The 25741-nt window shown below is 59.7% G+C and overlaps 2 protein-coding genes and 1 non-coding gene across 3 annotated transcripts; 2 read left to right on the forward strand and 1 right to left on the reverse strand.

The window, feature by feature from the left end:
* Positions 1-1942: 1942 nt before the first annotated feature.
* On the reverse strand, positions 1943-13530 carry JAK3 (Janus kinase 3). Its single transcript, XM_037818403.1, has 24 exons — positions 13403-13530; positions 12253-12449; positions 11731-11854; positions 11334-11445; positions 11025-11170; positions 10648-10942; positions 9990-10112; positions 9760-9917; positions 9296-9407; positions 8816-9002; positions 8156-8283; positions 7831-7962; positions 7453-7537; positions 6708-6835; positions 5925-6057; positions 5702-5853; positions 5431-5581; positions 4758-4897; positions 4491-4680; positions 4083-4207; positions 3815-3987; positions 3326-3443; positions 3136-3246; positions 1943-2517 (listed from the first exon to the last, which is right to left on the reverse strand). The coding sequence occupies exons 2-24, from the start codon at positions 12434-12436 to the stop codon at positions 2410-2412; spliced, it is 3315 nt and encodes a 1104-aa protein (XP_037674331.1). The 5' UTR covers positions 12437-12449; positions 13403-13530; the 3' UTR covers positions 1943-2409.
* Positions 13531-23460: 9930 nt separating this feature from the next.
* On the forward strand, positions 23461-25714 carry RPL18A (ribosomal protein L18a). The gene is made up of 5 exons (XM_037818404.1): positions 23461-23553; positions 24401-24580; positions 24737-24866; positions 25327-25436; positions 25577-25714. Exons 1-5 carry the CDS (start codon positions 23536-23538, stop codon positions 25667-25669), a joined length of 531 nt encoding a protein of 176 aa, XP_037674332.1. The 5' UTR covers positions 23461-23535; the 3' UTR covers positions 25670-25714.
* Positions 25123-25254, forward strand: LOC119520666. The gene has a single exon (XR_005214206.1). It is a non-coding gene; the product is annotated as a small nucleolar RNA SNORA68 (small nucleolar RNA).
* Positions 25715-25741: the final 27 nt, after the last annotated feature.

Below are 25741 nucleotides of genomic sequence, written 5' to 3' on the forward strand. Positions count from 1 at the left end.
GAAACAGACAGGCGAAGTCACCCCGGCATTCAGGGAGATCTGGTCAGCCCAGAAAAGGCATCCAGCGCCCGGACATCTCTGCTGCTTCACAGATAAGGAAACTGAGGCTCAGAGGGTGGGGCTAGAGCGGGGACAGCCCAGCCCCTCTGGCCTCGCCCAGACCCGGGACTGGGGGCTCCTCCAGCTGGGCCGGGACAGAAGGCCCAGAAGGTTCTCAGCCTCTGCTAGGGTCCCACCTTGGCCCAGGGGACTTATGCCCTCGATTACCAAAAGGGGAAACTGAGGCTGGGAGTCAGGGAGAACCTTCACCCAGAGGCAGGAGCGCCTGGGCCCCAGGTCTCACTTGATCCCAGGGACCCCCTTTCAATTTTCCCAGCACTAAAAGCACAGTCAGAGCTCTCCTGTCTTGGGCTCTCTGGACCTCTGTCTGTTTATCTGTCTGTCTCTCTCCCCTTGTCTCTCTCCATCTATGTCATTTTCTGCATCTTTCCAGCCGTCAGCAGTCCTGGGTGGACACAGGGACCCGCCCAGCCCCTGCTGACATTGCCCCCCCCCCAGTCTCGCCCCGACACCCCCGCCCTGGAGCAGCCCCCTCCACCCCCCAGGCCTGCAGTCAGCTCCCCCAGACGGAGCCAAGGTCACCAGCTGGGACTGGGGGGGGAGGGCATCCTTGGGGCTCCAGCCAAGGCCCCACCCAGCTGTCCTCTCCTCAGGGGCTCCCTCCTCCAGCCCACCCTGAGGCAGCCATGGGAGCCCCCAGGGTCTCTAACCACAGCCCTAACCACATGCCCCCACCCCCATCACCCCAGGTCCAGCAACAAACCACTTTTTCCACTGAACTCCTTTATTCAGTCAACAGACACTCCTGGTGCCCCCTCTGTGCCCACCCCAGGCTGGAGGCCTCAGCCTGGCTCCCCCAAGAGCCCCTGGGCCAGGGTAGGGGTGGAGGCAGAGCCAGTCAGGGACTGGATAGTCTGGGGTCCAGGCTTGGCTGGAGCAGAGTCATGGGGGCTGGGGAAGGCCGTGAGGAGGTGATGGCTGGGGTTTTGAAAGATGAATAAGAGTTTTCCAGAGAGGCAGAGGGTCAGAAAGGCCCTGCAGGGAGACCAAGACGGTGGTGTCTACCCTGGAGAGGGGCACAAGATGCAGAGGTTTTCACATGGTGCTGCTGCAATCTCACACCCCATTTTGCAGATGGGACTGAGGCCCAGAGAGGGAAAGCAATCGGCCCAGGGTCACACAGCCTGTGAGCAGCAGACATGGCTGCAGCCCCTGAGCTCTTGACCTCCGCACGCTGAGCCTCTGAGCCCTCGACATGCTCTTCCACCCAGTGGGAATGCCTTTCCTTGCCCAACGGCCTGAACAGCTCCCGTCGGGCTCCCATGTCATCTCTCATGTGACCCTCGAAGGGTCAGGACAGAAAAGACCCCATCTTACCGGGAGCCTCCCCACGGCTCCCCCAGAAAGCGAATTTCCAACTGAGAAGCTGCCCTCGGCCTTGGCTTCCTCCAGCAAATCAGTGGGGAGAGGAGGCCCGAAAGCGTTAACCTGGAGCCCCACTGACGTCCCCGGTGCACAGGTGTGATGGTCAGGTTCATGTGTCAACTTGGCCAGGTGACAGTACCCAGCTGTCTGGCCAAGTAAACACTGGCCTAACAATTGCTGTGGGGACGTTTGAAGCTGGTTAATAAACCAACAGGCTGGTTGATTAAATCATCAGTCAATTGACTGCAGCTGTGACTGATGACTCACCAAAGGGCGTGACTTCCACAATGAGAGAACACAATTGGCTGGATTTAATTCAATCAATCAGTTGAAGACTTATAAGCGAGACAGATAGAGGACCTTCACTTCATCGGCGGCCCAGTGAAGCGTTTCCTGAGGAGTTCGTTGAAGTTGCCAGTTTGTTTCCTGAGTTCATCGGACATCTTCCTTGGAGTTGACAGTTTGCTGACTGCTCTACAGAACTTGGACTTGTGTATACCCACAGTTGCATGAGTCACTTTTATAATTTAATAGTCAGAGACACCTCTCATTGATTCAGTTTCCCTAGAGAACCCTAACTAATACCACACGGGACTGGACACCCCCAGGCTGGGAGGGACCGGGGGGCAGGGGGCTTGAGCCCAGCCTGTTGCTTCTGCGGATGGAGCTCAGGACTCAGAAGGGCCCCCGATGCAACTATCTTGATCTTGACAGATTCCAGGGTCACGCTGTGGCCCAGATGCAACCTCATTTGCTCCATGGGAGTCCCTGAGAGGCTGGGGACACTCGTGAGGACTCTGAGGCCCAGAGAGGGGGCTTTTCTGCCCGCAGTCACACAGCAGGCCATGTGGACTGGAACCCAGGGGTCGGTGTGTGGGAGAGCTGGGAGGATGGGGTGGTGCATTTGCTCTGGGGGTGAGGGCACTAGGCCCGGCTCCCACCCCACAGCGCGTCCAGCTGGGGACCCAGGGTGCTGAAGGATGGCCGGTCTCCGGGGCTGGTGGCCCAGCACAGCTTCATGAGCTCATGGACCTGGGGACGGGGCCAAGCAGAAGGAAGAGGTGAGGCCCGTCCAAGTCTTCCAACATGGATTAGATGCTGACCGCCCCCTGCTCCAAACCATCCATGGCTCCCTATGGCCCTTCGAACAAAACCCCCTCTCCTCTCCCGCCTCCCCCCACCTTCCCCAGAGTATTCACTGCAGCCACTCGGGCCTCCGTCTGGCTCTGACGTGGACACGCCCCTTGCACCAGCCGTGCCCTGCACCCGAAGGGCGGCTCCCCCTTCTCCTCCAGGTGCCACCCAGGAGGCCCCTCCCTGACCCCCTCATCCCTCCATTCATCTCCTTCTCTGTGCTGTCACCCCTGGAACGTTCTCTCTGCACCTGTGTTTGCTGGTTACCAGGAGGACAGGGTGACACGGGCTTGTGGACTGCATGACCAGCCTCCCCTCCCCCACACCCCAAGTAAATGGGTAAACTGAGGCTCTGAAAGCATTTGCTATTTGTCCAGGGGTGAGTGGGTGGCAAGGTCGAGGCCAGAACCGAGAGACAGCTTGGTAGGGGCTGGCGCCAGAGGAGCCTGCTCACTGGCCGGAGACCCCGAGTGAACCTATAGATGGGGAAACTGAGGCTGGCCCTGCTGTGCTTACCTCACCCGGGCAGCCAGGGGGTGCGGGCAGCCTCTGGCCCTCGGCCAGCAGCTCCAGGAGGCGGCAGAGGACGGGCGTGTCTCGCTCGTACCCCATCATCCGCAGGAACTCCTGGGGAAAGGGGGGCGTCAGCGTGGTGGGAGCGGGGCCACGGGGCGGGGACGGGCGGGAGGGGGCCGCGGCGACTCACAGCTGAGGGGCTGCAGCTCTTGTCGCTGTAGGAGAAGAGCTCATAGAGGACGACCCCGAAGCTCCAGACGTCCGACTGGCAGGAGAAGATGTTGTCTGACAGGGATTCGGGCGCGTACCTGGCGGGCCCAGGAGGTGTTGGGGTGCGCGGGAGGGCGGGGACAGGGAGGGGGCAGCCTTGGGCGTGGGGGGGGTTGGTGGGCGTGGGGGGAGTCGGGAGGCTGGAGGCGGGTCCCGAGATGGGGCGGGGCTGTGGGCGGGGCCTGTGGGCGGAGCGGGACTGTGGGCGGGGCCGGGAGCAGGGCTGTGGGCGGGGCCGGGCCGGAAGCTGTGGGGGGGCAGGGCGGGGCCCGGAGCAGGGCTGTGGGCGGGGCAGGGCCGGAGGCTGTGGGCGGGGACTGTGGGCGGGGCCGGACCAGAGGCTGTGGGGGGCGGGGCCGGACCGGCTGGGCGCAAAGGGGCTGCGCGCGGGGCCAGGCGGGGTCCACACCAGAAGATGGGGCTCTGGCCGGGCTCGCGGACCACGTAGTAGTCCTTGTCGAGCGGCAGCAGCTTGGCGAGCCCGAAGTCGGCGATCTTGACGTGCGTCTCGCTCTCCACCAGGATGTTGCGCGCCGCCAGGTCGCGGTGCACGCAGCGCCGGGAACCCAGGTACTCCATGCCCTGCGGGCGGGGGGCACGCCCCGCGGTGAGGGGCCGCCCCCCGAGCCTCGCCCCCGGCCCGGCCCTCCCCGGCGCGGCCCCGCGCGCCCCCGCACCTTGCAGATCTGCGCGGCGTAGAGAAGCAGGCGGCGGGCGTCGAGGCGCGCGCGGTGCCGCTGCAGGTAGTCGCGCAGGCAGCCGCTGGGCAGGTACTCCATGACCAGGCGCCGGCTCTGGCGGCCTAGGGGGCGCGGGAGGGGTCACCGCCGCCGGCCCGGCGCCCCGTCCCCCTCTGCCCCAGGCCTGTCCCCCATTCCCAGTGACCAATTTTTAGGTGGGGAAACTGAGGCTCGGAGAGGCGAAATCGCCTGCCCCAGGCCGCCCCGCCGGCAATGGGCGGAGCGGGGATTCGAACCCGCGGCCGGTCTGAAGCAGGTGAGCGAGGGCATCGCGGCCATCGCCTAGTGACCCCGCGGGAGCGGGAGCAGGTGGGGTGGGACGGGCACCCCCGCCTCGGGGCTCACCCGGGCCGTAGCTGACGCCACGGTACTTGACGATGAAGTCGCTGTGCAGCGCCTTCAGGATCTGGATCTCGCGCTGGAAGTCCCTCTGCTGCTCTGGTCCGCTGTGCTGCAGCTGCTTCACAGCCACCAGGGCACCCGTGTTGTCGCCCAGCGGGTCGTAGCGGCACAGCTCCACGCTGCCAAAGTTGCCCTGGGCAGGGTAGGGCTGGTGATGCCACTGGGGCCCTGCCATCCACCCCCGCCTGCCGGCCCGGCTGCCCGTCCCACCTTGCCCAGCTGCGAGATGTATTTGAGGTGTCTCTCCTCGAAGATCGTGGGGTCCTGGCAGGGGTAGAGCTGGGCACCATTGCACAGCCCGTCACGGGGCGCCAGGGCACCAGGCGTGGGGTCTGAGAGGAGCTCGTAATCTGGGGCATGCAGATAGGGGGTGAGCAGCGCGTCCCAGCCAGGGCTCAGCTCCTGACCTGGCTTGCTGTGTGATCCCAGCCTGCACGGTCACCCTCTCTGTGCATCACGACAGAGTTACCGCCAGCCAAAGGGCACCTCGTGGGTGAGGCGAAGGCAGCCCCCTTGTGCAGTGCACATCCTGTGCAACTCTACATGCCTATGGAGATGCAGTCAGGGGCAGAGCAAGACCCCCACGTCCCAGCTTCCACTGCTGTGAGGCATGGCCATGAGACCGAGCTCGGGCTGATGGGTGACACGGTCCTGGTCTGCAGAGGATCCAAAGGGACCCTGCAGCCCTGGGGTGGGCAGAGCCTGTTAACCTGGACGTCCTTAGGGAATGAGAACCAAACATCCATCACACTCACCCCTGAGCCGAGGGGCCTGTTTGTTACGGCAGTTCTCGCTGACTATTACAGTCACCAGCTGTTCCAGCCTCGCATGGCAGTGGGAGTTCACACTCCCCACCCCGAGCCCCTCGCGCCCCGGTGGGCACCTGAAGTGATGAGGCCGTTGAGGTCCCGGATGACGGCCCGGAAGGAAGGCCGCTGGCCCGGCTTGTAGGCCATGCACTGCTGGATCAGGAGGGCCAGCTCCGTCCACTTGGGGGCCGGCAGCTGCTTTCGTTCCTCATAGAACTGGAGTTTCTGGGGGCGGGAGGTGGGCTGCTCACCCTGGCAGTCCCCCCCAGCCACGCCGGCCGGGTTTCAGCCCACCCTCTGCCCCCCGGGGGCTGCCCAGGGCCGTGGCGCGCAGGGCACACTGACCTCGGCAGGATCCAGGGCACTGATGGGCATCGCCACACCACTGAACACCTCCCAGACGGTGGCCCCGAAGCCCCACTTGTCAGCCTCCAGGCCCAGGGTCCGCGCCTCCTGCAGACACTCGGGGGCCACCCAGGGGATCCTGTCGGTGAGCACTGGGGAGCGTGGTGGGGTTAGGGCTTCCTCGTTCGGCCAGGCCCCACCCTCCACGCCCCCTGGCACTTACTCTCGAGGCTTAGCACGGTGGGGCTGACCCCGGGGTCGCTCAGCTTGATGAAGGGCGGGCTCCCATCGACCCCCTCACGAGCCAGGAGCACCTTCCGGGCCGAGACATTACCATGGGGGAAGCCTTTGTCCTCCTAGGTGGGCCGGGTTTAAGGGATGAATATTCTGGCTGGTGAACTCCTACACATCCTTCAAAGCCCAGCTGGTACTGCTCAGACTCTGCTCCAGCATCCTCCCTAGATATCCTGTCTTCCCCTCTAGTCCAGCCCCCATGCTGACCGGTGTCCCCTCCATCTCCCACCACCAGTCCCATTGTCTTTGGAACAAAGTCAAGTTTCCTCAGCCTAGCATTCAAGGCCCTTTGAGATCCAGCCCTTACTCTTCTCATGAGTTTCTCTCTTCCACACCCCCACCCTGGTTTGAGGGCTGTGGAACTGCCAGATGGGTCCCAGGACATACAACACACTGTCTAGCCTGCAAGTCTGCCCATGCTGTGCCCTCAGCTGACATGCTCGCCTTCGTTTTTCTTTCTGGTGAACTCCTACTCAATCACCAAAGCCCCAGCTCCTATGCCCCCTCTTCTGGGAAGACTCCCCTGCTGCCCAGCCTCATCAACTACTCCCTTGACTTTCGTGTGCTCTCACACTCTTCCCTCAGCCTGAAATGCCCTCCCATCATGGACCCTTACCAAACTCCTATACCTCAGAGCCCACCCCCAATGTCCCTTCCACCCAGAGGAAGCCTTCTCTGAGAGTCAAGGGTGGAGGAGACGGAGGCCTCTCACCAGGTAGTTGAGGGCATAGGCTAGCTGCTTGACCACCTGCAACTTCCAGCTGGCCAGTACCAGGTGGCCGTGCTTGCGCAGGTACGTGTCCAAGGCCCCCAGGGGCACGAACTCCTGCACCATGATGCCTGGTGGAGGGGCAAGGCGGGGGCTGGCATCACTGTGCTTGACAGGCTCTGACCACAGCCCACCCTCGGGGTCTCTGGAACTCTTCATGCCGACAGCCCCCAGCCCCGCTTGCTGGTCCTCCCGGCTTCTCCGTCCACCACTCCTCCCACCGCCCACCGCGCTGGGCTGTTGGTCGAAACGCCTAGGCAGCGCTGAGCCCCGTGCTCCCAGCTGCCAGCCTTTGCACAGCTGCGCCGTCAGCCTGACTCCCCGTCTTGCCCTCCCCTGATCTCTGCCCATCCTCGCCTTCCCAGGAGCTGCACCCGAACTCCAGGGCTCAGTGGCCTCCCCTGGCCACCCACACTGTCCTTTGCGGCCCCCATCGTACACCCCCACCCAATCCATCACGTTCTCCACCGTGTCCCCGGCTCCTGGCACATCTGGGGCTCTGGACAAACAGCTACTGACTCAAGCTGATCGGGGAACCCAGAGCCACCGAGCGGGGACACATCCAAGCCCAGAATGGGACCAGGGCTGTGGGACTCAGGATGATTCTGGCTGGGGGTGGGGTTCGGTGGGGACACTGGGGCTGGGGCCCCAGGCAGGGCAGGCTGGCAGGGAGCAGGGGGGCTCTCACTGTCTTCGGCCACACACACGCCGTGGAGCAGCACGAGATGCTGATAGGATACTTGGCTCATCAGGCTGGCGGCTTCCAGGAAAGACTGGGGGAGGGAGGAGAAAGCACCCCAAGATCACACCAAGGACCCCCAAACTGGCTGCTCACACATAAGCCTCCAGAGGAGATCTGAGGTCCTCCATCATTGCACCCCATACCCTGTACCCTGATTTTCTGTCGGAGGCGGAAGTTCTTATTGTAGTTTCCCACTGAAGTGGGAGCTTGGGGGTGAGAAAAGGGCTGTAGCCGTGCCCCTGTGGCCACCCTGCTCTTATTGGAAGACCCCGTGTGAGTCAGACCCAGGTGCCCTCTCCCCACAGGCGCCCCCACCCCTCTCACCTCCATGCAGTGTCTGTGCTTGGCGACCATCACCTTGAGCAGGACCTCCGTCTCCCGGGCCGCCCCGTCCACAGCCTCGTGGCGACGGCCACGGTAAATCTTGGTGAAGGACCCGTGGCCCAGGTTCTCGTGCTGGGGGTGAGGGAACAGCAGGAGGGGCCGGTGAGGGGCTCCCGGGGGACCCTAGCCCCCAGCCCTGGTCCCAGAAAGGCACACGGGCTGGGCCCATTTCACAGCTGGGGAAACAGAGGCGCAGGGAGCTCCCCCGCCCCCTCCTGAGGCTGCACGGTGGAGATAGCTTTGAGCCGCGCCTCCGGCCCCTCACCCATTGCAGGCTGCCAGCGGGGATCTTGTGGAACGTCATCTGGCTCAGCTGGCAGCAGGTCTGCGCCAGGGCAGCAGAGGACGAGGGCCGGCTGCAGCCCCCCCGGACCACGATCAGGTTGGACTTTTCTGTGGGGGGGCAGGGGAGGGAAGCAGAGAAGGTCAGGGGTGAAAGGTACCCCAGGGTTAGCGGGCTCCCTGAATTTGCTTGGGGTCTGCTCCACCAGAAGCCAACACTGAGATGAGGACTTGAGGGCTCGCAGGTTACCCAGGAGGGACCCCTGGGGTGGGGACATGAGGCAGGAAGGGAAGGGGTCCTTCCAGGAAGGGGTGCCATGAGCAAAGGACAGGGTGGGCAAGTAGGACCCAGTCCCCCCGGGGACCCTGGGGAGACAGCATCGGGCACACACCTGAGTGGTCCCCTCTGAGGGGTTTGAGCGTGAAATTCACCCAGAGGAACAGGCAAAAGATGGAGACTATGTGCTAGTGACCATCCCAGGCTCTGGCTGTGCCTGGATCAAGCCATGCCTGAAGCTGTCTTCCCACAAGCCGATAAATCACTTTTTTTTTTTTTCCCTAAATCACCTTGACCTGTCAAGAGCTGTGACAGACAGAAAATCAGGCTGCAGATTGCTCAGCTCAGGGGAGAGGGCGGGCTCACCTTTGGGTCTGGGGGGGCAGCAGGAAGTGAGGTTCAGTGCAACCCCATCCACATGAAGCCCACCATCCCAGCAGGATGCCAGGAGCTCACGAAGGCTGCTGTGGGGCCGGCCCAGGCCAGCCAGGGAGAAGGTTCCCGTGGGGTCACGCCGAATGAGGCAGCCCTTATAATCGGGACCAAGTGGGCTCTGCAAAGGAAGTGGTCTGTGAGTGCGAGTGGGCACCCCCTGCCCTCACTGCCCCTCCTCGAACACCACAAGCTCATTCTGGTCTCCTGGCCTTCGTGTGTGCTGTTCCCTCCACCAGAAATGCTGTTCCCTCCCCTTTTTCACCAGGCACATGTTCACTCATCTTCCAGGCCTCAGCACAAATGCCGCTGCCTCCAGGGAGCCCTCCCTGCTCTCCTGGTCCCCAGCACACTGGCCCCACTCTGAGCCAAGCCCCCTCCCGAGGGTGGGCCGTGGAGGCGAGCAGGCCTGACCTGGACACAGACGGTGAGGAGGAAGCTGTCGAAGTCCTGGGGGCTGCGGCGGAGGACGTAGGAGCCCGGGACTGAGCCCCCCGTCTTGAGCTTCTCAATGGCGAAGTCCAGGCTGTTGAGAAAGGTGGGGGGGAGTTAGAGAAATACACCAGACCTGGGTTCGAGTCACAGGCTGGCTGCGGCCCTGGGACCCTGGCGTCTCTCAAATGAGCCCCAACTTGGGGACCCTGGCTGGGGGGTTAAATGACCGGCCCCTGGTGAAGCTGGGTACTCTGTGTGGCCCCCCCCCCCGCAATGGCCCTGAGCCCCAGGTGGTGAGAGAGGGGAGCAGCAGGGCAGCAGGCCAGTTCCGAGGCTTGACCCCTTGTCCAGGCTCCGCAGGCCAGCCTGGGGCGAGGCCGCCGAGGCCGGAGCAGGTGGGAGACAGGGCGCCCGATGTGGCCCCGGGAGGGGGTGGCCCTTACGTGATGGGGCCGTGGCACAGCTCGGCCGCCTCCTCCAGCAGCCGCGGCGGCGCCACCTCCTTGCAGAAGAAGTGCCGGGAGTCGGTGGTCAGCCGGAAGTAGCCGTCCACCAGCGCCACGAAGGACAGGGCCGCGGGCAGCCCCGGGAACTCGGCCTCCTGCGCGGGAACCGGGTCAGCGCCCCCGCGACCCCAGGGCGCGCCCCGCGCGTCCCGCCCTCCCGCACCCACCAGGATCTGGTTGTCGGTTCTGGTGACGGCGACCAGGCGCTGCTCCCCCGCTGGACCCACGCGTGGGGCCTGCTTGACGCTGATGTCCACGATCTCCGGGAAGTCGCAGAATGGCTGCAGGGGCTGCAGGGCCGGGAGGGGTGCGGCCTGGAGCCACGCCCACTTGGCCCCGCCTCGCCCCACCTGCCAGTCCCGCCCACCCCGCCAGCCACTGCCCGCTTCCTCTAGCCCCACCCACTCCCGCCAGCCCCACCCACTCCCGCCAGCCCCACCCACGCCACCCGCCCCAACCGAGAAGCCCCGCCTTTTCCTGCCCACCCCGCCCACTCTCACAAAGCCCCGCCCGCCTCACCAGCCTCGCCCACTGCCCCCACCCAGTCCATCAGTCCCACCCACCCCAGTCCCTCCCGCTCTCCAGCCCATCCCTGCAAAGCCCCGCCCACCCTTCCCGCCCAGCCCACTCACCAGCCCCGCCCAACCCACCAGACCCCGCCCCAGCCCTTTCCACTACCTCGTCCTCCCCACAAGCCCCGCCCATCATCCCCGCCCACCGCGCCAGCTCCTCCCACGCCCTCGCCCTCCCCATAAAGCCCCGTCCAGCCCCGCCCACCCCATCAGCTCCTCCCACTCCCTCGCCCTCCCCACGAGCCCCGCCCACCTCGTGTTCCCCGGGGCTCCAGGCGAGGCCGCGGCCTCCGTCCACGCGGAGCAGCCCCGGCCCGTCCTGGCCGCCCGAGGCCCCCGGGAAGCCCACGCGGAAGGTCTCGGCGGCGCTGGCCGGGCTCAGCCGCTGCAGGTCCATGATGTACTTGGCCATGAGTGCGTGCCGGTCGGCCTGGCAGGCGGCCACGCGCCGCAGCGTCCGGCGCACGGTGGTGCGGATGCGCCGTCGCGTCACGAAGCTCAGCCCCCGGATCAGGTCGCGCAGGCCGGGGGGCAGGCAGGCCTTGTAGCTGCGGGGGGCGGGGGCTCAGCGCGGGCGGGGCGGGGCGGGGCCCCCGGGGCGCAGGGACACCCCCACACTGCCGCCCTCACCTGACCGTCCTCAGCAGCTCCTCGGGCGGCTGCGCCCGCTCCCGCGCCAGCCGCGTCAGGTCCAGCACCGCCAGGCTCAGGCACTCGCCCTGCTCCTGCAGGCCCAGGCCCAGCGCCAGGCGCCCGCTCACCAGGTCCCCGCGGTGCTGGGGGCCGCACAGGGGTCAGCCAGGCCGCCCCCACGGCCCGCGGCACCCTGGTGGCCCCCAGCCCCGGTGACCCCAACCCCTGCGGCTCACAACCCAGGGAGACCCCCACCCAGGGCTGACCCCCAAACAGGACTGAACCCCAACCCCGGCCGAGCCCCACCTGGGCAAAGAGGTGCTCCAGGACGGGCAGGTCGAGGACGGCGCTGGCCAGGTCCTTGCGCAGCCCGTAGCGGTGGCATTTCTCCAGCCCAAACCAGTCCGGGAAGTGAAAGCTGCGGGTGGGGTGGGGGAGCCCTAGGGTGGAGGTCGGGGCCGGGAGGACTCCCGTGGGGCTCAGGGCTGTGCTGTGGGCTGGCTGTGTGGCCTTGGGGAAGTTGGCCACCCTCTCTGGCCCTGCCCCTGTGAATCGGGCACAGGTCCCTCCAGCCCTGGTGGTAAAATTGTGGGATCACTGTTGCCTTAAATCCCCACTCCCTAATCCACACAAGGTGTCTTGTGCAGGTGTCATTTTATCATTTTAACCCCCACCTGTGGGGGGTGGAGGGGGCGCTTCCTACCGGAGCCTGTAGACAAGGACTTGGGTGCCTGCATCCTCCACGGAGAAGACGTGGCTCGGGGGGAACCAGCAGGACAAGTCCTCCGTGGCCAGGGCAAACAGGGAGTGGTACACAGGCAGGATGCCTGGGGAGTCGGCAGCGTCATCTCCCTCCCGAGTCACCCAGTCCCCTGCATGGGTCACCCCACACCACCCACAGGCTCTTTCTCACTTCCAGCTCTGACACTGGATCCCACCCCTGCTCACACACCCTCTGTCAGCCTGTGTTTCAGCTCCCCTAACCCTTCCACTCTACCCTTGATCTCAGGGATGCTCAGCGGCTCCCGTCTTGCATTGCCATCCCTCTGAGCCTTTGCACATACCATTCCCTCTGCCTCAGTTACTCCTCTCTTACCAAACTCCTACTCATCCCTCAAAGCCCCAGATCCAGTGCTACCTCCTGCAGGCAGTGATTCTGGCTCTCTCTCTGAGCCCCCACACCCCTGCCCTGCCCTCTGGTCTGGCTCTCTGGGAGCCCACTCACCGCTGGCCTTGGCGGCCTGCACGCACAGCTCCTCAGCCGAGTGGTCCCCGAAGGAGAAGGATAGGCACTGAGGGGGCCCAGGGCCCCGAGTGGGCAGCAGCACGTGCAGGGCACCAGCCTCGGAGGACGAGAGGCTGCAGGAGCGCTGAGGGAGCAGCGGCGTCTCCTCGCTCGGAGGGGCCATGGGTGCAGGCTACCTGCGGCACAGGGAGAGGCAGCCCCTCAGTCCCGGCCAGGAGAGCCTGGCCCGTCCCTGGGCAGAGGGGCTCAGGGATCCTGAGCAGGTGGGGGTGGTAGTGGGTGCTGGCAATGGAGGAGGGACGTTGCTGAGCGTTGGGGGCCTTAGCCCCTCAGACAGGGCTGAATGTGGGGGAGGCACAAGCCCCAGGAGTGCCCAGGACAGACATCACCAATCGTCTGCCTATCCCCAGCCCAGCCTGGGCCCTGGGCAGGCATGGGCAGCTGATCACAGACGGTCACAATTTGCTGGGCCAGAAAGCAGAGGGGGCTTGGCTGGGTGTCGCCGTGAGTGCAGGGGGGCTGAGCTCCCTGTGGGCCTGGGGGCATGGCCGGCCTGTGGATCCAGTGGGCAGGGGTCTCTGTGTCTGTCTCCCCCTGCTCTGACACCTCACCCTGTCCCCTTTCGGCTCCTGCATTTATCTGCCCCCAGCATCTTACTTATACCCCTGGGGCCCCCAGCTCGGAGGCCCTCCTGGGGTGCATGGGAGGAAACCGCCCCCCAACACAAGGTCCCTGGGGGACCTCGGGGTTCAGCACCCCGTGCCCCCTGCCACCGCTGGGCCGGGGTTAGGGTTTGAGCTTTGAACCCCCTGGGCGGGAAAAGTGGGGAGACGGTCGGCAGCCACCGAAATTCACCTGCGTGGAGCTTGGAGGAGGGGGTGGGGTGAAAAGTCTACATTTCGAAGCAATGCCCTGGGGCAGCTTCACGGGGCAGAGACACCCCAAATCGGAGCCCACTTGCACCCCCATCCCAGCGGGCAGGCCCCGCAGGCCCGGGCTTTCTCTGCTGCTTTATGCAAAGGGCCCTCTGTCGTCTCCCGCCCGCCAGGATAAAATCAGGGTGTTTCAGACGCATCTTGCCGCCCCCCCCCCAGCCCCTCGCTGCCCCCCGGGCACCCCCAACCCTTACCTGCCGGGGAGACCCCTGGCGGGCCACGCACAGGCAGAGCCGCCGGCCCCGGGGAAAGTCCCCGCGGCCCCTTCCTGCGGAGCCGCCGCTTCCTGAGCGCTGTCACTTACGGAAAGTCTGGGCCTGGTGGTGGGGGCGGGGAGGCACGAGGGCCCCGGCAGGGAGGGGCAGAAAGTTCCGGAAGCCCTGCTCCAACGGGCCGCCGGAAAGCCCCCTGCCCCAGGTCACTTGGGGGGCTCCGTGGGCCCCGGACCCCCTCGGGCCTCAGTTTACCCACTGGAGGCAGGAGCGGGTCGGGCAGCCGTGAAGACAGAGGCTGAATGTGCCCAGGAAGTTGCCCTGGACAAGGTCAAGTTCCCTGTTGAGGAATTTCTCTTCTGGGACTTGGGGGGCTCAGAGCCCCCCAGTGCCAGGCCCTGTGGCCCGACTGGAAGCGCAGCCCCAGCTTGTCTGCGGGGGGCTCTTGGTCCGGCGGGGAGGCAGTGAGCACTGAAGGGTGAGCTCGGTTGCTGGGGATCAAGGAAACCGGGGCGGGGTGAGAGTGGGCAGGGGCAGCGAGGGGTCTGTGGGGCTCACACGGGGCCTGGGGTCCAGGAGTGACCAGTGACCACGGAAGGGCTTGGAGTGGGCGACAGGTGCGACTCCACATGTATTTGTATTTGTCTGGTTGTAACATCTACAGAACACGAAATTTCTCATTTTCTCCATTTTCGAGGGTGTGATTCCGTGGGGTCGATCACATTCAGTGTTGAGCTGCTGTCCCCATCACTCGTCACCCCAAACAGGAAGGACCCCCGAGCCCATCTGCAGTCACCCCATTCCTGGCCCCAGCAGCTTCTGAGCTGCCTCTGATGTCCACATAGACGGGATTTGTGTCTGGCTTGGTTCCCTCAGTGCGACGTCCGGGGTCCATGTGTGTGGTTGCGTGTCTCGAGCTCCGTCCCTTTGCACACCCGAGGGACAGTCCACCGCGGGGATGGACGTTCTGTCTCTCCATTCGCCAGTCGAGGGACACTTGATTTGCCTCCCGCTTTGGGGACTGAGGAGGACGCCGTGATGAACGTGGGGGACGTGTGTCTGCGGGTCCCTGCTCTCGGTCCCTCCCCCCCGGGACACTCCCAGGTGTGGGGTTGCCGGGTCTCAGGTGATTCTGCATTTAACCCTCTGAAGAGCGCTGAACATTTTTCAAGTCCTCCGGCTGCCTTGGAGCAGGTGACGACACGAACCCCAGGAAGTGGCCTTTTTGGGGTGGACTTTAGGAGTCCCCTTCACAGACCCCAGCACAGAAATGGCCTCATAAAGAAATGACACCAATAAACGCCCCTAGATGCCACTGTGTGCAGGGGCAAGGCTGGCGGCTGCCTGTGGCCATGGATCAGCTGCCCGGGAGAGGCTCCAGGTTTGCACGGTGATGAGGTGACCCCGGGTGATGGAGGGGCAGGGACATGTCCTCAGTGCAGTTCAGTCACAGCAGCTTGTGTTAGGAAGTGCCAGGCGGGCTCAGCTGTGGCTCTCTCTCATTTCCTGGGTGGCTTCGGCAGAGCAGACGGCCCCTGCCCCCCAGGAAGGACAGCGCCCTTCTGGGCGGCTGGCGACGGCCACCGCAGCATCTGGAGACAGAGCAGGACAGAGACGGAGTCAGGGCAGAGGTGGCTCTGACAGCCCCTGAGGGGCCAACCCTGGGACCTGCCCAGAAAAGTCTGGGAACTACGGTGATGCAATCACCCTGGCCAAAAGCCCCTAAATACACTCAAAGAACAAACGAAACTGGACACAAAACTGAACTCACATCGTGGACAAAAATGACATCATTCTATAAGCAGCTCCTGGAAATCAATAGAAAATACCAGCAATTTAGTAGAATATGGACCCAGAAGTCCCATCACGTGAGGTTCCAAGGGCTCTGGAACCCATACAGAGAGGTCAAGCCCCTCTCATGCCAGGAGAAAAGCAAACCACAGCCCATGAGGCCCTGGTCACATCCAGACTGCTGGGAAGTGCTTGTCACAATGCAGTCCCCACTCATGATGAAAACTCGCAGGAACTGGTGCAGTAGATGATGAGTATCTACAAAACCCTCCCAGTTTACACCCACGGGTGGAAGATGCGTCATTTCCCCCAAGGTTAGGAACAGAGCAGGACACCTGCTCTCTCCACTTCTGTCCGTGTTATGCAGGACGGCTGAGCCAATGCAATAAGGCAAGAAAAAGAAATTCAATAAGGAAGGATGCAAAACTCGGCCTGTTTGCAGATATGAATGTTCACACAAAAAATACAAGGGAATCTGCAGACAACTCTGAGACGTAATAAATGAGCAGCATCACAGGCTAAAAAGCTAAAATTTACTGACTTTTCTTTAATACAATTTTATTGAGATATAATCACATAACATGCACTCTTTCAAAGTGTACAATCAGTTGTTCACAGTATTGTCATATAGTTGTGTTTTCATCACCACAATCAAGCTTTGAACATTTTCATTAATCCAAAGAATAAAACAAAAAAGGACATCCAAAACATCCCATTGCCCTCCTCCCCCCCGTTGCTCATTTACTTTTTTTAACAGTTTTATTGAGATTTATTCACACACCCTCCAGTCATCCACAGTGTACAATTATTCACAGCGCCATCATACAGTTGTGCATTCATCATCAGAATCAATTTTTGAACCTTTTCCTTACTCCAAAATAAAAATAAAAGCAAAAAAGGACACCTAAATCTTTCCATCCCCCCATCCCTCCATATTCTTCATCTAATTTTTGTCTCCATTTTTCCACTCATCTGTCCATACACTGGATATAGGGAGTGTGAGCCACAAGTTTTCACACTCACACAGTGACAGTGTACAAGCTACATAGCTATACAATCATCTTCAAGAATCAAGGTCACTGGGCTGAGTTTGGCAGCCCCAGGTATAAAATCCACTGACTTCTTATAGACTGGCAGCCCACAGTTGAAAAATGAAATTTTAAAAATCCCATTTGCAGTAGCACCCAAAAAATAAAATAGAATACCCGGGAATGAATCTACCAAAAGATGTCTCGGACCTTGTGGTTAAGTTGATCTAAATTCTGAGAAAAAACATCTTTCTCCTGGGTCACCAGAAGAAGAACGAGGGTGGAGAATGAGGAGCTGAGACTTAATTTATGCAGAATCTGTAAAAAGGTTGACTTTAGATGTTTGCAAGTGGATGGAGGTGCAGGGAACACGTTCCTGTGAGTGTAACTAACAGCGGGGACATGTGGGAGCAATTGTGGTGGGAAGGGGATGTTTAGGGTCGTGTGTGTCTCTCCTCACCTCCAAAGCGTGAACCGGTTAATTCCCGTTAAGCCAACCCACTACAGGGTATTTGATTCAGCAGTCAGGGAACTTAGCCAACCACTACACTAAAAGCTACAAAATATTGCAAGAGGAATTCACGGAGATGAGATAAATGGAAAGATCATCGCACGTTCACAGACTGGAGGGCTCGATAGCATGAAAATGTCACTTCTCCCCAAGCAGACCTAGCGGTCAATGCATTCAGTCAAGATTCCAGCAGCCTTTTGTTGCTGTAGAAACTGGTACTAATTTTAAAATGTGCATGAAATTGCAAAGGACCCGGGATAGCCAAAGTGATTTTTAAAAAGAAGCTAAAAGTCAGAGGAGCTGCCTATCTGATTTCAGGACTTACTCGAGATATATAGAAATCAAGACAGTTTGGTGAAAAGATAGATGTGAGTGTTCCTAGCACCTTTGGTCAGAAAAGCTCTAAATTGCTAACAACCCAAGTCCATCAGCAGGAGGATAGATTTCCATTCTGTTGAGTGAAAGGAGCCAAATGAGGCACATGTGGAAAATTCCGGAACACGCAAAGTCATTGACAGCTACTGAAAGCAGGCTGGGTTCCTGCTCCACGCCAGGCCCACGTGGTAAACCCTGTGGCTCAGCGGGAACGGGCGCATGCCCGGCCGGCGGGGGTGGCTGCCAGCTCACTGGAACAGGACGCAGCCCGTCAGGACTCAGCAGCTCGAGGCACTGAAGCAGCCGATGCAGCCTGTCAGGATGCAGCAGCTCGAGGCACTGAAGCAGCTGACACAGCCCTTCAGGACGCAGCAGCTCGAGGCACTGAAGCAGCCACTCCTGGAGCCCCGTGGCCAAGGGCCCGGCGCAGAGCAGGACGCTTCAGCTCATGGAGCAGAGAACAGGCGACGAGGACCCTTGTGCCTGCCCAGACCCCCGCAGGGGCACAGCCGCTTGTTCCCGGGGCGGCTCCTGGAGGGGAGTGGGGAGCAGCGGGGGCGAGGAGGGGTGGTTCGTACGTGTTACCTTTTTGTTCCTTTTACCGTCATTTGTAAATGCATGTGCATAATGATAATAATGTTTGAAAAATAAGGTATTTAACACAGAGGGATGGAGGGGAGCTGGGATCCAGACAAGCGCTGACAACGAGCAGCAAACAGCGCCAAGCTGTGCAGGTCTCTTGGGGCCACAGTCACAAATCGCCGAACCCCGGCTGGCTTCAACCACAGGAACGGGCTCATTCCTGGTTCTGGCAGCCGCTCCAGCTCCTGGAGGCCCCTGGGCTGTGGCACATCCCTCGGGCTCGGCCTCCACGTCCCATGTAGCCTCCGTCATCTCTTCTGTTGCAGAGGAGGACACCTGCCACCCCGGTGGTCCGGATGATCTTATCTCAAAATCCTCAATATAGTTAAATCCCCAAAGGCCCTGCTCCCTGGTGGAGCCGGATGCTCAGGTTCTGACATGTCTTTTCGGGAGTCTGCACTTCACCCCCCATGCAGCTCCCGGCTCTGAAGCCCACAGAGGGGTCCTCACTGCCTGGGGCCGTCTGCAGGCGGCAACGCGTTTAGGCCTCCCTGCAAGCCCTGGGTGTGGGGTCTCCATCCCCAGAGGGGAAACTGAGGCCTGGGGAGGTCATGTGACAGGAAGGAAGCAGCCCCAGCTTGCTTGGCGTCCCCTCCCCACAATGCCCAAGGACCCCCATCTGGTGGAGAAGAGACAGAGAGCCTCGTCCCTGGCTGGGGGGCATGGGGTGGGGGGCAAACAGCTGCACGCAGCAGTGGACACCCCCCCACCCCACCCCCAGCACACAGCGTTCTGCCACAGGGCGTGTTTTCCTTATTTACCTTGGTTTTCTCGTCTCCCCAGTAGAACATGAATGCCCCTGGAGGGGTGGGCGTGGGGTGGGGTCTGGCCTGGGTACACAGAAGGCACTAAATAAATGAATGGATGGATGGGGGGGTGGATGGGGAGATGCCCTGGCAGGGCTGGGAGCAGGGTCTGGGGGCGGCAGGAGGTCAGGGCCTGGAGGGGGTGCCCAGGTGCAGGGGAGCCAGCTGCCTGGGGTGTCTTGGGGACAAGGGGACAGGATGTCCAGTGACCCCAGAGTCTCCCAAGGGGTGTGAGGAGTGGCTGGAGGGCTTTGGGGGGCCGTGGGCACCGAGGGGCAGTGGTTGCACCCTCCAGGCAGGGCCAAAATGCCAAAACCCAGCCTTTCGAAACCCTTTAGGCAGCTGACCCAGCCCCGCCCACGTCCTCGCTCCAGCTACGGGTCACCCAGACCCAGGCCTTGGAGATAGAAGCGCCAGGCCCCAAGGCCGGGCTGGCCTCCCTCCCCAGCCCCCTCCCAGGCCCTGCCCTGTGCGATCCAGGACCTCTTTGCACTCACCTGCTCCCTCCCGGCAGCCTGGGGAAACTGAGGCCAGGAGTGAGGAGGTCCCCTACAGTCCCAGCCAAAAGGAACAGTCCAAACACTCACACCCCAATTAAATCTCCCAGCAACCCTGCGAGGTGGGGACTGCTATCTTCATGTTACGGATGGGGAAACTGAGGCCCGGAGCCGCGACGCGCCGGGACCGGCGGTGGGACTCGAACCCTCGTCCCGCGGGCAGCGTGGGCTCTGCTGCCCCCTGGCGGGCGCGAGCGGGAGTGCGCTGGGAAGGACTCGCCCGGGGGCTGGCCTGGCCGCGGACCCCCAAATCCTCTGCTCCCGCCAATTTCCCGGAATTTCGCAGCCTAAGTGTCCGCCAGGAACTAGCTAGCGGCTTTAGCTTAATCGCTTCCAAGAAATACTCAAGGAAGTTCTGCAGGCTGCGAGCCAGGCCTCCGGGGAACCTGTATCCGCAGCAGGAAGCAACGAGCTGGAGGAGGTGGCTGGGTAATTAGAAAAGTGATAAAAATGCATTATCTTTTCGTCTCTCAGTTGATTTAAAAAGCAATTGTGTGGCTGCTTAACGTGCAGAATGTTTACCCGGGTTGGACCTAAGCGTTTGGGAACGGACAGAGGTGACGGCGGCACGTTCTCGTGAGGATAATCACTAGTGTGTGAGGTGGTGGGACGGGAAGCTGAGGGTCCTGCACGTCAGCAGCGGGAAAGCCGAAGGATAACACCCGGGAACGTACAACACGGCGAACCACGGGGTGGACGATGCTTGTGACTAACTACACAGATATAGAAAAGTTCTTCCATGACCTAGAACAAATGTAGGACATACTGCAAGGAGTGCATAATGGAGGGCTGCACCGGGAAAAATGCACCTGTTGCAAACTATGGACTTGAGTTAACAGTGATATCTTAATATTCTTTCATGCACAGTAACAATGCACCACAGCAATGCCAGGGTCAGTAACAGAGAGGGATAAGGGGTATGGGTGGATTTGGGTTTTCTTTTCTTTTTTCTTTTTTTTTTTTTTTTTTGAGTAACGACAATGTTCTAAAATTGATTGTGCAATGAATGCACAACTATTTGATGATCCTGTGATTCACTGATTATATACTTTGGATGGATTGTATGGTGTGTGAATATATCTCAAAAAAACTGCATCTAAAAAACAAAGCCAATTGTATACCAAAATAATTGAAAAGAGGGATGCAGACAGGCACCTGTACACCAATGTTCATAACAGGCAAAAGGTGGAAGCCACAAGTGCCCGTGACAGGTGGAAGGATAAGCCGAGTGACCCAGCCACGTGGTGGAGTCCTCGTGAGCCAGGAAGAGGGACGGGGTTCCGGCTGCAGCAGGGCTGAACTTCAGAGAACATCCCGTGGAGTGAAAGAAGCCAGGCACCAAGGACAGGGACATCTGATCCAACCTACAGGAGACAGCCAGGATATGCAAATCCCAGAGCCAGAGGAAGACGGAGGTTCCCGGGCAGGTTCCCGGGCAGGTTCCCGGGCAGGGGAGCTATGGCTCCCGGGGCACAGGTTCTGTGTGGGGAGGTGGGGATGGCGGTGACGGTAACACAAGATTGTGAACGTAATTAACGCTGCCGAGTTGTGTACTCAAAAGTGATTAAAATCAGATTTTATGTTGTGTATGTCACCACAATTAAATTTTTACAAAAGCAACTGTAGAAAAAAAATTGTATTGTGGGTCCCATAACATATAGACATGTAATACATTTGACAATAAAAACTCGAAGGAGGTGGGTGAGAGAAAAGCTGTTTTGGGTTAAGGGAGGAACTCTAGGTAGTGACCTGAATCCAAAGGAAAAGAGAGAGAGAAGCACAAAGGGGGGTAAGGAGGTTAATAGAACAAACTCCATAAATATATACTTACTCCCCATTTGTTTCTCAGCTTCTTTAGACATAAATTCCATAAAGTGATAATCATAACCATGTATCCTTGGGTTTGTAACATACATAAATGTTTAACAGTAACAGCACAAAAGAGGAAGAGGCAGCGACTTATATAGAGTAAGGTATCCATATCTTATGGGAATTAAATTAATATATATCTGAAATGGATTCTGATAAGAGTTATATGTTAAGCCTGAGAGCAACCACTAAGAAAATAGCTCAAAAATATAGAGAAAAAAAATTAAAGGAATTTAAATATCACACTAGAAAACATTCCTTTAATGGAAAAGAAAAGAAAAGAAAAGAAAAGAAAAAGGCAGTAAAGGGGAAATAGAGGAACAAAAAGAAACATGCATATAGAGAATAGAATAATAAAATAGTGGATGTTATAGTGTGAAGATGACAATACTTCCTAAACCAATCTACAGTCAATCAAAATCCTAGCTGGCTTCTCTGAAGAAATTGACAAGTTGATCCTAAAATTCATATGGAAACTTAAGAGATCCAGAATAGTCCAAAGAATCTTGAAGTAGAAGAACAAACTTGGAGGATTCACACTTCCCCATTTCAAAACGTACTACAAAGCTACAATAATCAAAACAGGGTGGTACTGGCATAAGGATAGTCATATGCACCAATGCAATAGAATCAAGAGTCCAGAAATAAACAAATGGTTCTGGTCCCCTACCTCACACCGTACATAAAAATTAACTCAAAATGGAATAAAGACCTAAATGTAAGAGATAAAAAGCATTAAATTCTTCTAAAACATAGCTATAAAGCTTTATGACCTTGGATTAGGGAGTACTATGACACCAAACATACAAGCAACCAAAGAAGAATAGAAATACTGGAGATTTCATGAAGTTAATAACCTTTGTGCTTCAGAGAACTCCCTCAAGAAAGTGAAAAGACAACCTACAGAATGAGAGAAAATTTTTGCAAATCATGTATCTGACTTGTATCTAGAATAAAGGAACACTTACAACTAAAGAATAAAATGACAACTCAATTTTAAAAGTGGACAATGGATCTGAATTTCTCCTAGGAGGATATATAAGTGGCCTATAACCCTTGAAAAGATGTTCAACATCAATAGCCAAATCCAAACCACTTCATGCTCACTGGGACGCGTAGAACCCAAAAGACAAATGAAAAAACTGTTGACAGATACGTGGAGACACTGGAGCCTGCAGACATTGCTGTGGGAATGTAAGATGGTGCAGCAACTTTGGAAAACAATCCGTCAGCACCTGCAGAGGTTAAACGTGGAGTTACCATTCGATCCAACAATTGCACTCCTAGGTGTAAACCCACGAGAAGGGGAAGCGGATGTCCACACGCGATGGTCGTGCAAGAACGTTCACAGCAGCTTGCATCATCACGGCCAACGCGGAGACAGCCCAAGTGCCCATCAGCTGATCCCGGATAAACAAAAAGAGGTCGGTCCTGCAATGGAGTGTCACTCAGCATGAAAAGGAACGGGTGGACCTGGAAGGAATTATGGTGAGAGCAAGAAGCCAGTCACAGAAGGCCTAAGTGTCTGATTGACTTATAGGAAATATCCAGAAATAGGCAAATCCAGAGGCAGAAAGGAAGCAGGTTAGGGGTTGCCAGGGACAGGGGGCTTCCGGGGAAGGTAGAGGGCTGCTCAGGGGCACCGAGTTCCTTTCAGGGGTGAGTAAAATGTTCTAGAATTGATGGTGGTGGTTGCCCAACTCTGTGCATACACTAAAAAAATTAACTTGTCCATTTTAAGTGGGTGAATTGTACGGTATGAACTGTATCTCAGTGAAGCTGTTATAAAGATTTTAATCAAACAAAAGCTAATCGGGCTCCGACACCACCTTTTTTTTTTTTTTTTTTTCAGGAAAATACAGATTTTATTAGAAAAGAGCACCTATGAACACAATTCAAATATCATTATGAATGAAAACAAAACTCAAAATAATATCCATATGAAAAATGCTAATCCATTTTGATCATTGTACAGAGCTAAACACACAATCAAAAGATTTAAAATTTTTTTTCTTTTTAGTTAGAGACAAGAAATGATGATCACTTTCCCAAGGCTGAGACTGACCGACACCACCTTTTGAGTCCCTCTCATTGAATTACGACGCCATCTGCAGCAGGAAAATGCTACTGTTTTTCCCATTTTATAGAAGAGGACGCTCAGGCCACAGCTCCAGACTTCCGCGTCCAAATAAACACCTGGGAAGACACACGCGCCAACTGACCGAGACCCGCGGAGCGCCTACAACTCCCGTGGTGCCACGCGCGCCGACGCGTCTTTACGGCCGCAGGCGGAACAGGAGGGACTCGCCGCCCTGCCTCCTGGGAGATGTAGTCTTGCCGTGTGGCGAAGCGGCGCTGGGAGCGAAAGGCCGATCCGGAGCCAATGAAGAAGCGGATCTCGAGGAACGCGGGGCCGTCGAGCCAATGGGCGTGCGGCCACCAGAGGGCGGGACTTCCGGCAGGCAAAGCAAGGTGAGCGGCTGCGCGAGGGTGGCCACTTCCTTTCGCGGGTGGTGGCGAGCGAGGAGAGGTCGCCATGAAGGCCTCGGGCATGGTAAGTCGCGCGCGGCGGGGCCAGGGGTCGGGGACGCGGCGTGGGCCGAGTCGAGGGCTCCGGGGGGCGGCGCGGGCCTGGTGGGGGGCGCGCTCCCGGCCGGGCCCCTCGTGTTCGCCGGTCCCGGGCGCACCCAACATGGCGGCCGCCGCGTGGGGAGCCCGGGGGGCGGCCAGGGCCGGGCCCGGGGTCGCGGGGGCCTGAGGGCGCCGGGTTCCCGCCCCGGGAAGGGCTCAGGCCGCGCGGCTTCGCGCTCTGGCAGCCCTCCAGCCTCGGTTTCGAGAACGGGGCCCGCAGTGTTGCCCCTTGGCCGACGCCGGCGGGCACGACTCAGAATGGAGGTGGGTACGGGGCCGGTGGTGTCTGGGGCCGTCGTTCTTTGGTGTTAGGGAGAAGCTGGCAAGGCGTATGTGGAGGGGCTCTCCCCTGCAGCACGCTACAGGCTTGGACGTGGCCGGCCGCCGCAGCTGGGGAAACTGAGGCAGCTGCAGGTGGCCACGCATCCTTTGCAGAGACCCCGGAGTCCTAGCTCGGCCCCAAGCTGGCTGTGCAATTCATGGCCGGTTACTCTCTGTCTCTGGGCCTCGGAATGAAAAGACGCTGTGGCTCCGTGTTGGGGGGGAGCTGCAGAGTGACTGAGCGGGGGGTTGCAAGGCCGGGGCAGCTGGTGCGGGGCTCAGCTGGCCGCTGGAGAGGAGGAGGGGAGGGGCTGGAGGCACCTCTGTCCCCCGTTCCTGCCCTCAGGCCGTTTGTGGGTGGGGCTAGGGGGGCAGTCTGGATTCTCAGCCCTGAATCTGGCCTCGCCAGGCTTGGGTGCAGCTGCCTATCTTTTTCGTCTCCACTCCAGCTACGGGAGTACAAGGTGGTGGGGCGCTGCCTGCCCACCCCCAAGTGCCGGACGCCGCCCCTCTACCGCATGCGAATCTTTGCTCCTAACCATGTTGTCGCCAAGTCCCGCTTCTGGTACTTTGTGTCTCAGCTGAAGAAGATGAAGAAGTCTTCCGGGGAAATTGTGTACTGCGGGCAGGTAGGGGCGTCGCCGGGCAGGGCGGGGTCTGCAGTGGATCCAACCCTTCCCCTGGGGCCTCCGGAGACCTGGGGTGTGCCCGGGACGGGGAGAGCCGCCTGGCCCTGCTGCACCTGGGACTTTCTGCCCTCACGCTGCCATCTCCTTGCCCCACAGGTGTTTGAGAAGTCCCCGCTGCGGGTGAAAAACTTTGGCATCTGGCTGCGCTACGACTCCCGCAGCGGCACCCACAACATGTACCGGGAGTACCGCGACCTGACCACGGCCGGCGCCGTCACCCAATGCTGTGAGCCCTCGGACGTGTGCGGCAGGGCGGGAGCAGGGGTCTTCGGGGAGCAGTGGCACTGACGCGGGCCCCCTAACCAGCCTTGTCCGGGGACTTAGTAGCAAGTGGACCTTGGGCGGGGCCGCTGCACCCACACACTCGGGCCCCCCATCTGGGCGTCAGCCTGTGTGGGGACTGCAGTCTTCTGTCTCGGCCCTATTTTTGGTCAAGTCACTTGAGCACCCACCCCAAGTGGTCCTGAGGTGTGGCTCACCTGCTCGCACCCAAACCCAAGAACCGCAGTTTCTGGTAACAGCGGTTTAAACAGAGGTGCGAACAGCAAGTGAATCTCGTCGCCTTTGGGGGGCTGTGCCGTGCCCCACAGAGTGAAAGTGGAGGTTCTACACCCCAGTGGGCCTGAGTCAGTGCGTGAGGGGTGTTGAGCTGGGGGTGATGCATCTCCCTGTGCCCCCTCCCCCAGACCGCGACATGGGGGCCCGGCACCGCGCCCGTGCCCACTCCATCCAGATCATGAAGGTGGAGGAGATCGCGGCCAGCAAGTGCCGACGGCCGGCCGTCAAGCAGTTCCACGTGAGTGCCCGTGGGCCGGGCAGGTGGGGGGCCCCTCATGGGGCTCTGACGCAGGTATCCCAGGGGTGGCCGCACCTCAGTGACCCTGGTGGATGGGCAGGGGCTGGAAGGCTGGCTCCTCACCTGGCCTCTTCTTGCAGGACTCCAAGATCAAGTTCCCACTGCCCCACCGCGTCCTGCGGCGCCAGCACAAGCCGCGCTTCACCACCAAGAGACCCAACACCTTCTTCTAGGCCCCGCCCAGGACTGGCTCAGTAAACCCGTGGAGCTCCAAGGGGCTGAGATGTTGTTTGTCTTTTTTGCAC

Source organism: Choloepus didactylus, chromosome 25, assembly GCF_015220235.1.
Source record: "Choloepus didactylus isolate mChoDid1 chromosome 25, mChoDid1.pri, whole genome shotgun sequence".
In the NCBI taxonomy this organism is placed as follows: Eukaryota; Metazoa; Chordata; class Mammalia; order Pilosa; family Megalonychidae; genus Choloepus; species Choloepus didactylus.

What these genes read in the sequence shown, in the direction of transcription:
- JAK3 (XM_037818403.1), bottom strand. Translation starts at nt 12,436, where the DNA reads ATGGCCCCTCCGAGCGAGGAGACGCCGCTGCTCCCTCAGCGCTCCTGC. An exon ending in GCAGGCCGCCAAGGCCAGCG is followed by an intron (nt 11,855 to 12,252) that starts GTGAGTGGGCTC and finishes CCGACTCCCCAG; the next exon opens with GCATCCTGCCTGTGTACCAC. An exon ending in TGGCGTCAGCTACGGCCCGG is followed by an intron (nt 4,208 to 4,490) that starts GTGAGCCCCGAG and finishes CGCGCCCCCTAG; the next exon opens with GCCGCCAGAGCCGGCGCCTG.
- RPL18A (XM_037818404.1), top strand. An exon ending in CGGCGCCGTCACCCAATGCT is followed by an intron (nt 24,867 to 25,326) that starts GTGAGCCCTCGG and finishes CCCCTCCCCCAG; the next exon opens with ACCGCGACATGGGGGCCCGG. An exon ending in CGGCCGTCAAGCAGTTCCAC is followed by an intron (nt 25,437 to 25,576) that starts GTGAGTGCCCGT and finishes CTCTTCTTGCAG; the next exon opens with GACTCCAAGATCAAGTTCCC.